Source organism: Mesoplodon bidens (assembly GCF_964165515.1).
Source record: "Mesoplodon bidens genome assembly, chromosome: 5".
NCBI classification, from domain to species: Eukaryota; Metazoa; Chordata; class Mammalia; order Artiodactyla; family Ziphiidae; genus Mesoplodon; species Mesoplodon bidens.
In genome coordinates this window covers 59,881,592-59,894,505 of record NC_138161.1, presented here as the reverse complement: position 1 = coordinate 59,894,505, position 12,914 = coordinate 59,881,592, and the positions used below count along the sequence as shown (strand labels likewise).

Here is a 12,914-nt window from a genome sequence, read left to right as displayed (position 1 = left end):
GTTTTACGTATAAAATGAGGTGTCACATAAATGGGGAATCATTGATTAACAGCTTATAAATGTAATTTTCAAATGTTCAGGTTTTTTTCCATATAGTGATGGAACAGCTTCTAATTTCTCTTTTTCAAGGATTTTTGTGTAACTTTAGTTATGGTTTGTTGATTTTCTATCATGTTGCATACAAGTCTTGTGGAGAAATAATGGTTTTCACTCCATTTAAATATCTAAAATTGATTTCACCTACTTTCCTCTGAATATTTTCTAGCTTCAACAATTACTTCATCTATGGACAGAAAGCAGAGCACTGTAACACCCCCTGCAGAAGGTAGTATGCTGTTTGTTTGTTGGTTTGTTTGTTTTTTGAGGCCAGCACTGAAGCATGGAATGTTGAGCTTCCTTAGAAACATAGTCGATGGTCTGGACCAAGTCCAGCCTTGTGCCTAGTTGAAGAATATGGTGATCTGAATGCTGTGGGATGAGGGACCTGAACGACCTCACCCATCTTCCCCTAAAACAGTTCAATTCCACTGGAAGACTGTGGAGCTTTCTCTATCAGGCACTGTGCTAGGCTTTGTGGGGAACATGAAGATAAGCAAGATGAGCAAGACTATCAGAGAGCCCCCAGGGAGCTCAGTTTTGTGGGGGAACCCCGACAGGAGCACAGTTATCACACAGGCAGAGGAGGTAAGCACTCACATCGAGTGTACCAGGAGTGTACAGAGGGAGTGATTAAGCATCAAGGCTTAGAGAAGGCCTCACAGATGATGTAGCATGTGAATCAGGTCTTAAAGGTAGAGTACTTTAATAGAAAAAGAGCATCATGTAGGGCACCTTAGAGAGTGAAAACGATGTGAGAAATGACATAGAAATGGAATTGTGCTTGGTGTTTTTTTCTGCAGTTTTGGGGGAATGTAGTGGGTGATAAGATTGCAAAGTGAGTCAATGTGAAAAAGAGGGCTTTCAAAGCCAATACGAAGACATTTGAACTTATTCTTCAGACAGTGAGAGATCTCTGGAGGGTTTTAGAGTTGAGGGAATCACATCTGTGTTACAGAATGAAGTACTGGCTGCAGTGTAAGGTATGAACTGAAAGGAGAAGGGTTTTGAGACAGAGAGAGAAGTTAGGAGGCCTTTGCAGCAATCCAGGTACATGGCAATGAGGACTTAATCTAGGCTATGGTTGTGAGAAAAGAAAGGAAATGCCCCAAAGCCAATAAGAATTTGTCAGTGTGCATAAGGCTGGATGAGACTGGAAGATATTCGTAGGCAAAGGATGCAGAAAAGATGGGATGTGACTGCTGGTTTGGGAGCAGAGATGAGAATCTACTATCTTCTCAGTGAAGCAGGAAGTGAAATCACCCTAGCTGATCACAGGAGCATATGGAGAATATATCTGTCAGACAGGTGCCAAACCCACTGAGTGTTGTAGAGGTACTGGCCATTGTGTAACTTATCACAACAGGTATGAAAAAGGAAAGAAGAGGATGAAGAAAGGGTGAAAAAATAACAATAACGTAAGAACTATCATTATAGGTGTAGGGTGATTGACTGAAGTTTATAGAATGGAGGAAAGTGAAAGAACAGAGAATATCTGCAGTGCTTGGAATCCTCACCATTAGAGTTACTTCTTCGGATACTGTGCCCCTATTCAAATACATGTTTGTTTGATTAGCAAGAACTTTCTTTTACAAAAATGAGTCAGATACTGAGGTTAAATATTAAAGCCTTACACTGCTTATAAGCTAAACTTCCAAATCCCAAGAACAACAGGACATTCACAACTTGCTATCTCGTCAGTCTCTTATTTTTCTGGTTTTATCTAATCACGATTCCCTTATACACATATGTGCTTCCCACACCCGACCTCTAGCAGTTCTCTAACAAGCCATGTTCTTGCTTCTCTCCAAGCCTTTGCCAAATTGGACTTTCTTGCTATGAGGAGATGCCACTTGGAGTGATGGGAAGAGCATGGATTTGCCTGCCCTCTTAGATCTGCATTAAAATCCTCCCTCTTCCTTCATCTAGTAATATGATCTTTATATGGCCATGAAATGCAAAGGCTTGAGTACATCACAGAGGGGGAAGATGACACCAAAAGAGGATAGGAGAAATATTAAATGCAAAGTTTAGAAAAAATAAGCTTCATCCACATAAAAATTTTGCCGTACCACAGCTGGTTCTGTTCATGTTAAACTGATGATATCAATGATGCTCTCCTTCGTTACAGGTGACTTGTGACAGATACACCTAATCACCTGTCAGCAAACCCCTTTCTGTCAGGTACACATGTCAGCTTATGGGAAAGCGTGAGCTTCTACATTAGGAGATGCTTGCTGGTTTTAATTTGTACTTTAAAATATGGAAAAATAGGTCAATGCTATATTTAATCCTGATAATGATACTGAATGTATGGAAACAAAATCTGTGAGCAAGGTTCACAGCAAGCTGTCAGGGAGTATATGTGTGAATGAATAGGAAGGAAGGGGAACTCACTGAAAGGCCATATTTGACACTATTACATGCTTGCAATAAAATCCTTTTTATAGAAAATTTACAGAGGAAACTAATCCTTGTTTTTGCATTGATTTGTATTTATATACTATAGTACTTTTTTTCTAGAAAAATACTTCTAAGCATTTCTTACCACTTGGCATCATCATTTTTCATTTTTGTGAGGTGGTCAAACTAAAGAAATTACAGATTATTTAAAAATCTGTTTATTTTTATTAGTTAATTTTTTTTTTTTTTTTTTTGCGGTACACAGGTCTCTCACTGTTGTGGCCTCTCCCGTTGCGGAGCACAGGCTCCGGATGCGCAGGCTCCAGATGCGCAGGCTCAGCGGCCATGGCTCACGGGCCCAGCCGCTCCGCGGCATGTGGGATCTTCCCGGACCGGGGCACGAACCCTTGTCCCCTACATTGGCAGGCAGACTCTCAATCACTGCGCCACCAGCGAAGCCCTTATTAATTTTTATTGGAGTATAGTTGCTTTACAATGTTGTGTTAGCTTCTACTGTACATCAAAATGAATCAGCCATACATATACATATATCCCCTCTCTTTTGGATTTCCCTCCCATTTAGGACACCACAGTGCATTAAGTAGAGTTCCCTGTTCTTTACAATATGTTCCCATCAGCTGTCTATTTTATACATGGTATCAATAGTATATATGTGTCAATCCCAATCTCCCAATTCCTCCCACCCCGCCCCTTTCTCCCTTGGTATCCATACATTTGTTCTCTATGTCTGTATCTCTATTTCTGCTTTGCAAATAAGGTCATCTATACCATTTTTCTAGATTCCACATATATGCATTAATATATGATATTTATTTTTCTCTTTCTGACTTACTTCACTCTGTATGACACTCTCTAGGTCCACCCACGTCTCCACAAATGACCCAATTTCGTTCCTTTTTATGGCTGAGTAATATTCAATTGTATATATGTACCACATCTTCTTTATCTATTCCTCTGTTTATGGACATTTAGGCTGCATCCATGTCCTGGCTATTGTAAATAGTGCTGCTACGAACATTGGGGTGCATGTGTCTTTTTGAATTATGGTTTTCTCTGGCTATATGCTCAGTAGTGGGATTGCTGGGTCATATGGTAGTTCTATTTTTAGTTTTTTAAGGAAGCTCCATATTATTTTCCATAGTGGCTGTATCAATTTTCATTCCCACCAACAGTGTAAGAGGGTTCTCTTTTCTCCACACCCTCTCTGCCATTTACTGTTTGTAGATTTTTTGATGATGGCCATTCTGACCGGTGTGAAGTGATACCTCATTGTAGTTTTGATTTGCATTTCTCTAATAATTAGTGATGTTGATTATCTTTTCATGTGTTTGTCGGCCATCTGTACATCTTCTTTGGAGAAATATCTATTTAGGTCTTCCACCCATTTTTGGATTGGGTTGTTTGTTTTTTTGATGTTGAGCTGCATGAGCTTCTTGTATGTTTGGAGATTAATCCTTTGTCAGTTGCTTCATTTGCAAAATTTCTCTCCCATTCTGAGGGTTGTTTATTTGTCTTGTTTATGGTTTCCTTTGTTGTGCAAAAGCTTTTAAGTTTCATTAGGTTCCACGCGTTTATTTTTGTTTTTATTTCCACTACCCTAGAAGGTGGATCAAAAAGGATCTTGCTGCGATTTATGCAGAGTGTTCTTCGTATGTTTTCCTCTAAGAGTTTGATAGTGTCTGGCCTTACATTTAGGTCTTTAATCCACTCTGAGTTTATTTTTGTGTATGGTGTTAGGGAGTGTTCTAATTTCATTCTTGTACATGTAGCTGTCCAGTTTTCCTAACACAACATTGTAAAGCAACTACACTCCAATAAAAATTTATTAATAAAAAAAAGAGTGAGATTGATGTAGGTATACTGATATGGTGATAGGTCTATTATATATCAACAAAAAAGCAAAAGACTTAGGAAAATATACACAGTATGATATGCAATACACATCTCAATTTATATATATATATAAATTAAAATATGCATGTTTGTATGTAAATACATACTTAAGTGTGCATATTTACATCTGAAAGACAGAGCAAGTGCTTTTCAGTGTTGTTTTGTAGACTTAGGAAGTACATCTGAGGTGTTAGGAAGAATAAAGGAAATTTTTATTCTTTATATAAATAAATAAAATCTGTTGATTTAACTGATTTTGTGATTCTCTGAATAAAAATTAAACAAAATAATTTCCACTTTGTTCAGCCTGATTGCCATCTTAGCTATTTTTAATGAAAGTACCATATCTTTCCACATTTATGTTTGTCTGAATTGCCACCCTTAAGGATAGGTGTTTAGTTTTGATGTTACTGATTTTTCACTTTCATCAGAACTTAGGAGGAGAAAACCACATCACTAATTATTCAATTTTTTCCCCCCTGAGGAGCATGAGTTGTATGATAAATCTAATAGTCTCTGAAGCCAAAAGATTAGATTTAGAAAACTGCCTTTGTCTTTTAATTTAGATTCTGCATTCTCATCTGTTTGTCTTATAGATCAAATCTCCTGAATTAATTTCATAACACTTTAAACAATTTTGTCACATATATAATTCATGTTGTTTTCCTAGTGACGCATAATACTGGAGGAAGTTGGTTAATCTTTGGATGGGTTTAATACTTTATGTATACTTCATGAATGTTAATTTCTTACGTAAGTCTAATATTTCTGGAATAAGACCACGCAAAGTAATGTTCAAGTACAATTTCATGTAATATGCTGTGAATAAATTTTAACACTGAAATTCTTTATCAAGCTTTTCTCTTATTATTCTCTGTTTGTGCATGTGTGTCTTTGTGTGTGTGTGTACAGTTAACACTTCACTATCAGTACTAGTGGGTACAAAGACTGTGCTCTCTTGCCCTCTTGTGCTGTGGACAAGTATACTGCTAACAACATGGGAAATAGTCCTCAGAGACAAGTTGCCCTGCTTCAGAGCCTTCAGGGGTGATACAAATGAGACCAAGGGAGGAAATTGTACCGATGAGAGAATAACCTGGGCCTCCAGACTTGACGAGAATCCTGCCCTTCAGATTGATCCAGTGGCCATCACTCATGATGGGTATTACAGGTGTCAAATGGTAATACCTAATGGGAATTTCCATCGTGGATATCACCTCCAAGTGTTAGGTAAGGAACGTCATATATTGTGGTGTTTCAGATAACCAGATTTTGGGCTGAAACAAATCTCCGAATCCCATGTCCCATGTGTTAAGACTGAAGCATTTCCCCTACATTTCTGCAGTGCCCCCTGAGGTGACCCTGGTTCAAACTGAGAATGGAACTGCAGTGTGCAAGGCAGTTGCAGGAAAGCCAGCTGCACAGATCTCCTGGACCCCAGAGGGAGATTGTGTCACTGAGCAAAAACGTCATTGGGGCAATGGCACAGTGACCATCCAGAGTACATGCTACTGGGAGGGCCGCCGTGTACCTAATGTGTCCTGTTCTGTCTCCCACTTGACTGGCAACAAGAGTCTGTCCATAGAGCTGGATCAAGGTTAGTAATTTTTCTAGTTTTGTTTTTGATCTTTCCATTCTTTCAGAAGAGTTACCTTAAGAAGGAAAAAGGAGTGTGCGGAGAAATTTCATTCAAGGATGTCCTTTCCACCCTCCACTTTATCTCCCTTTCCTCCTCAAAGTAAAGAGATTGCCTGGAAGAATAATATAAAAACTTATTGTAAAAAGTCATATTATCAAATGCAATTTATTCTACTTCTTTTTTCGGCCATGCTGCACAGCTTCTGGGATCTCAGTTCTGGGACCAGGGATTCGAACTGGGCCATGGTAGTGAAAGCCTGAATCCTAACCACTAGGCCACTAGTGAACTTCCCAATTTATTCTTCTTTTAATGTTCTCTTCTGTACTACTAAATTGGCTTGTGTAGTGTACATTTACATAAATACTTATGGTTTTAATAGAAGGATAATGGGTAATTTTAAACAAATAATTATTATTTTATTAGGAGAATAATGTTGCTCATAAATTATCTTCATGAATTTTCAGTCTGGTAGAATTTTCTCCTCCAGGCTCTTCCAGTGAAATTTCTTTAATGTCTTACAATAGTATCTATGATTCAGTTCATTACAGTTTAGTTTCTCTACTCTCTGCTCCCATCTACTCTTATTTTTTGTTATAAAAAGCATTATTCTAATCAACATAACTCATATAGTTTAAAGTCTACGTTGTTCTATAAGGCTACCATGAAGAACATTAGCCATCTCTGCCTCTCCAACCCCACCTCTCCATTTTTACACAACTCTCTAGAGACAAGTACTTTCAGATCTTCAAGTGTTTCTTCTAGTAATTGACTCAGTTTTTATAAACAACATGGTTGTGCTGCTATTTCTTAATATAGCAAATTTAAACCTAGTGTACCCACTTCCTCTTACGGTAGATGAGGATTTAACTTTACCTTCTCTTCCCTCACCATTCATATATAGTAAAATAGCAATTTTTGGTTAAATTAAATAGCCAGTGTTTACATTATTTTGAACATGTATGTTTTGTTAAGCTCTGAATCAAGAGATAAACTCATACTTTCATTTTTGAATAACTTTTTGTTTTTCCTGGCCTTAATTGCTTTCCTTTTTCATTTCCTTAATAATGCATGTACCTATTATTAATGATCACTAACACTAAAAGCAAAACAAAACAAAACCCTAGAAAACGCCTCTTAATACTGCTTTCCACATGGTCAGATTTGTTAGGTAATGTCAGTTCCATTTTTTTTTTCTTGAAGACATTCTTTCTTGAGTTTTTACACGCTCTTGTTCTAATCTGGCCTGGTTGGTCACGAGACATGCTGCACAGCTACTGTCCTGGATGTTCTCTTTCCCTCAGTCCTCTGGTTGATGCCACGTCTGTGTAATCTGAGTTCCTTCTGCCTTCCTGACGTTTGTTTGTTTTAATCTTTCTTCCACATACAAGGCTTTCCTTAACTCCTTGGCTATCTGTTCACTTCAAAGTGAGCACTAAGGAGCTGATTGGAAGCTATATTATCTGTGAGTGGGTTTGTTAGTTAGTAGGTTTCTATAGGGTGAAAACAGGTGATTGTTTTAAAATTGGGGATTCCTTATTTCCTTATGTACCTGAAGATCTTTTCTCTGAGGCTATATAGACTCTGCAGAAAATAACTCTCCAGTCTCTTGCCTAGGAGGGATAATCCTGACTATCAATGTTCTGGGAGCAGGGAGGAGAGGGAAGTGGTGTGTGTGTGTGTGTGTGTGTGTGTGTGTGTGTGTGTGTGTGTGTGTGTGTGTGTGTGTGTGTGTGTGTGTGTGTGTGTGTGTGTGTGTGTGTGTGTGTGTGTGTGTGTGTGTGTGTGTGTGTGTGTGTGTGTGTGTGTGTGTGTGTGTGTGTGTGTGTGTGTGTGTGACTGTTCAGAACTCAACTTTCTTTTAATGACACTTCATCTTCACCCTCCATTATGTCTGGATCCTTGACACTCTGGAGTTTCTCCAGTTCATCTTTTTTGGGCCACACTTCCTGTTTTCTGCTGGTTGGGGAAGGTGTGAGACCTGCTTGCGTGGGCTGGGAGGAGACTTGGCAGCCCATCTGTTCTTAATACAGACCTTCAAGGAAGCTTCTAACTTTCGCTCCACGCTTCAGTCCCTACATTCCCCCTTCTCTATATTTGGCCTTTCCTACTCTAGAGTCTTCCTGGAGTTCACTAAGGTTTATACTTATTTCACTCTGAATTATTGGCCATTCTTCTGTTCATTTTTCACCCTAAAAACAAGTTGAAATCTTTCATCTGCTCTTGTCTTCATCCATGTTCTCTTTGTCTTTGCAAGTCTATACTTTAAAAAATTCTCTGATGATATTTTAGTAAGTGTTAAGAAAGGAGAAGAGGAAAACACATGGGTTTAAACCACAATTTTCTAATACCTATTCTTAAAGTTTTATATACATATTAATAGTTTAGCAGTATTTACTGAGAAGAGTAATTGCCACTGGTTATGTATGAAGTCCGACCACCCAGTATTACAATATGATGTCATATTTATAGAATCTCAGAACTGGAGGGACTCTCTAGTTCACTCCCACCCCGTGCAGATATGTCTTCCTCGCAGGGTGGACCTTCACCTGTGCTAGTGCACTTCCAATAAAAGAGAGCCCATTAGTTTGAAAGAGAGGGTTTCAAAACAATGTTGTCATTTTAAAATGCAAAACCAAACTTTTTCAAATAAAAATCCAATATTTAAAAACAAAGTATTGAAGGAAGATGGAGGGACTGGATGTGGCCTCCACTCACCTCCCTCTGCTGCCCCAGCCGCATTCACAAAACACCAGGAGCACAGTCTCAAAGCCTCTCAGAGCTGGCAATTCCTTGGTTGACTTGTCCTCCTGTCAGATTGAACTTTGTGTTGCTGCCAGCAGTCAGTGAATAGTTTAAAGTTGCTGCCCTGCATTCATTTCAGTTTCAATGCCCTGGAAGAAAGGTGAGTTCAGAATTAGGGTTATTTATCCAAATAGCTTCCTTACAACTCTATTTATTTCTGAATACTGGAGATGAGAAACACTCTATTACTGTAACAGAGAGGTGTAAATTTCACATCTCTCTTACAGGAATTCACCACATGAATCCTTAAAGCAACAAAATACTGACACAAGATGATGTCTTGTTGAAAACTTAAGAGTCTGAGGTGATAAAGCAATTTAATTATAACAATTATTTGAACTATAAATGGATCAAAAGTTTTTCAAATAAAATCACAGAAATGAATTTCATGTACTGTGAGACATTCTTGAACCATGCTATATATAAAATTTTTAAACAGACTTTATTTTTTAGAGCAGTTTTATGATGATGGAGTATTGAGTGGAAAGTACAGAGTTCCCATATAACCCTTGACCCTACACATGCATGGTCTCCCTGTCTATCTAAATCCCCCCGCACCGCGGTTGTACCTTTGTTATAATGAATGACCCTACCTTAACACATCATTATCACTCAAAGTCCAGAGTTTACATTAGGGTTCATTCTAGGTGCACATTCTATGAGTTTTGACAAATGTGTAAATACCATATATTCACCGTTATAGTATCATATAGTGTAGTTTCACTGTCATAAAAGTCCTCTATGTTCCACCTATTTATTCCTCCTTCCACCTTAACTTCTAACAACCCCTGATCTTTTTACTCCATAGTTTTGTATTTTCCAGAATGGCATATGGTTGGAATCATACAGTATTTAGCCTTTTCAGATTGGTTCCTTTCACTTAGTAATATGCTTTTAATTTTCCTCCATGATTTCATGGCTTGATAGCTCATTTCTTTCTACTGCTGAATAATAGGAAATCATATATTTTTGTGTCTACATTTACAGATGCCAAAGCATCAGCACACTTAAGAATTTTACGTATCATCCCCCCTATTTTTATTATCTTGGTCATCGTTGGATCCATTTGGCTTTTGAAAATCAGTGGCTGCAGGTACTGACTGATCCTTTCACTTCTCCTGCTTTATTGGATTAAAAAGAGTCAGAAAAATGGAACTGACTAGGTAAAAAAGGAACTCTGCTCAATATTCTGTAATAACCTAAATGGGAAAAGAATGTAAAAAAGAATCGATATATGTATATGTATAACTGAATCACTTTGCTGTACACCTGAAACTAACACAACATTGTAAATCAACTATAGTCCAACATAAAATAAAAATTAAAAAAAAGAGGTTAACCTCAGTTCTCTCATAATCAATAAGTGTGTCCTGAAAATAACAGACTTGGACTACACTAATGATGAGGGAGATTTTTCTAGGTTACTTAGACATGCAAGCATAGTGAATTAGACATGCAAGCACAGCCCACTTAGGGCAGGATCTTGGGAGAGACAGTGCATGCTATTTTCTATTTGAGAAAAGAATTACAATAATTCATTTCATACACCAAATATGAGGTGTCACATATATTCTATTACATCAAACTTCTCTGCATAATTTCATTTCCCTTTCCAAAATCCAGAATTACCTTATTTGGACAAATTAACTTACAAGCAGCATTCTTCACTCATTTCCGGTAGTTCATTTCAGATTTATTAAGGCTTCTATCAAAATGAACCACAATTGTCAATAGCATACTGTTTTGTTTTTCCATTTTCAATCTGAATAATAATGTTTTGACATTCACTCCAGCTAATTTTTATTTTTGCAGAAAATGTAAATTGAAAAAAACAGAACATACTGCAGTTGTTGAGGAGGTAAGATAAGATTAAAAAGAATATTTATAAACTTTTAAGCTATGTAGTATGAAAATCTAGTCACATAATTTGTAATTTGCATCATTATTAGTATTTTAGTTGAAAAGCAAAAATTCTAACTTTACAGTGCTGTCAGGTGTACTTATTTTGTTAATTATCCACCAAGTACTATTTATATACACTCCAAATCCATATTTTTATTTCAAGAACTGCATCCTACAAAAGACATAATGTTTGCCTCATTTGGGCTGTAATCTTTGGAGAAGTTGAATTGGTATTTCCTCTCCCATTAAACCAGCTCTAATTCTTGGCCTCCTTTTTTCAATACCATCATCATTTCTCTTACCCAAGCTTAAAACCTATCCAGCTCTATAATCTCTTATAGCCAATAGCTTACTAAGTCTTTGACACTCTCCTCTGAAATACTTCTCATATCACTCCATTCTTCTCCACTCCTACTTTCAGACAACTGTTATCATGTCACACTGAGACTTAAATAATCAATAATTTTTTTATAAAATATTAGAAAAATCTTGCTCTTATGTTCATGTAAGCCCAGAGACTACTATTGGTAGACACTAAAGCTGTGGGCCCTTGTTAGAAAAACATAGGTGGTTACTGATTTCTGGCTTTTTTGAATTGATTTTAACTTTGGGTTATTTCTTAGGATGAAATGCAGCCCTATGCCAGCTACACAGAGAAGAACAACCCACTTTATGATACTACAAACAGGGTGAAGATGTCTAAGGTGTTACAAAGTGAAGTTGATGGGATGAGTCTCCATACTGTATATGTTCCTGAAGTGTAGTGCCAGGACAAATGAATCAAGATACAGTACAGATACTGTTTTGATTTTCTTGGAGTTCTGGAATGGAAGGCTTATTTTGAAATTAGCTTTTCAAAGATTCTTAGAAGACAGAGACATTCTAGAGGATTTGCATTCATATCCTTATACATTTGAAATTTTAGAATTTTAGCTGTTACTAGGTAGTTCTTTGAAAAACTGATATTATTACAAAGAAAGCTCATGCTCACGATACAATATTCAAATTGTTCAATACAGTAAATGATGAAAACTGAGTTACCTCAAGTAACTCCACAGAAGGAACAATTAACCAACAGTTTTTATGTAATCTTCTAGAAAATTTCTATGTGCATATGTCATATCTATATGTGCATGGTATATGTGTGCACTTATATGTCCAGTTACATATACATACACATATCCTGTCAAGACACAAATGGGAACATACCATAGTTTTGTTCTGTACTTATAGAAAGCTAATAATATAATATATCCTGAAGATCTTTTATATCAACACAAGCAGAGCTACCTCATTCTTCCTAATGGTTACAAAAAATTCCATTGTATGTAATGGAGTTTAATTTAATTAACCACAACTCTAGTGGTGGACATTTAGATTAAGTTTTGTTTGTTTTGCTATTATAAACAATACTACATAGAATGTTTCTTGTGACTATATCTCTTTGTGTTTGAATATATTTGTAAGATAATTTCCTTGAGTGACATTTAGATTGTTTTGTTTGTTTTGCTATTATAAACAATGCTACATAGAATGTTTCTTGTGACTATATCTCTTTGTATGTGTTTGAATATATTTGTAAGATAATTTCCTTGAGTGAAATTGCCAGGTCAAAGGGTTTGTGCATTTCTTTTATTGACTAATATGTCAAACTGTGTCAATTTACATTCCCTCCAACCCTGTTTGAATGTGCCTTTTCTGTTATTTTAATATCTGTAAAATGCCAACCTACTGTTAGCTAATATAAGATTATAATAAGAATTTCACTATTTAATAAAACTGAATTTATATTTTTCTTTCATGCTTGTGTGTGTGTGTGTGAGAGAGAGAGAGAGGGAGAGGGAGAGAGGGACGGAGGGAGGGAGAGAGGGAGAACAGACACGTGAGGACATTAGCTTCTTCTGAACTTATATCTCTATAGAGGTATTGCTATCTAATGCCTAATAGTTTTACAGATGTGATAAATTGGAAATGTGTATTTTTATGGTGTGCACTTTATTGTGATGCATTTATCAAATAACAAATTTTTATAACCAGCTAAATATGCATTATGGAGGACTTGGGATATTTATAAAATATGATCTATGTGCTAAGGGAATAGCCATGGGATGACATGACCCTTTTCTACATTTTTCTGTGGAATAAAAAATTGGGAATG

The 12,914-nt window shown here is 36.8% G+C and overlaps 1 protein-coding gene across 1 annotated transcript in view; it reads left to right on the top strand.

Moving 5' to 3' along the window:
- Positions 1-12,489, top strand: part of CD200R1 (CD200 receptor 1) — a 33,541-nt gene extending 21,052 nt beyond the window's left edge. The window contains exons 3-8 of the mRNA XM_081235870.1: positions 266-325; positions 5,326-5,643; positions 5,759-6,010; positions 9,842-9,947; positions 10,667-10,712; positions 11,380-12,489. Coding sequence (XP_081091996.1) covers positions 266-325; positions 5,326-5,643; positions 5,759-6,010; positions 9,842-9,947; positions 10,667-10,712; positions 11,380-11,520 — 923 coding nt within the window. The 3' untranslated portion in view covers positions 11,521-12,489. The remainder of the gene's footprint in view (positions 1-265; positions 326-5,325; positions 5,644-5,758; positions 6,011-9,841; positions 9,948-10,666; positions 10,713-11,379) is intronic.
- Positions 12,490-12,914: the final 425 nt, after the last annotated feature.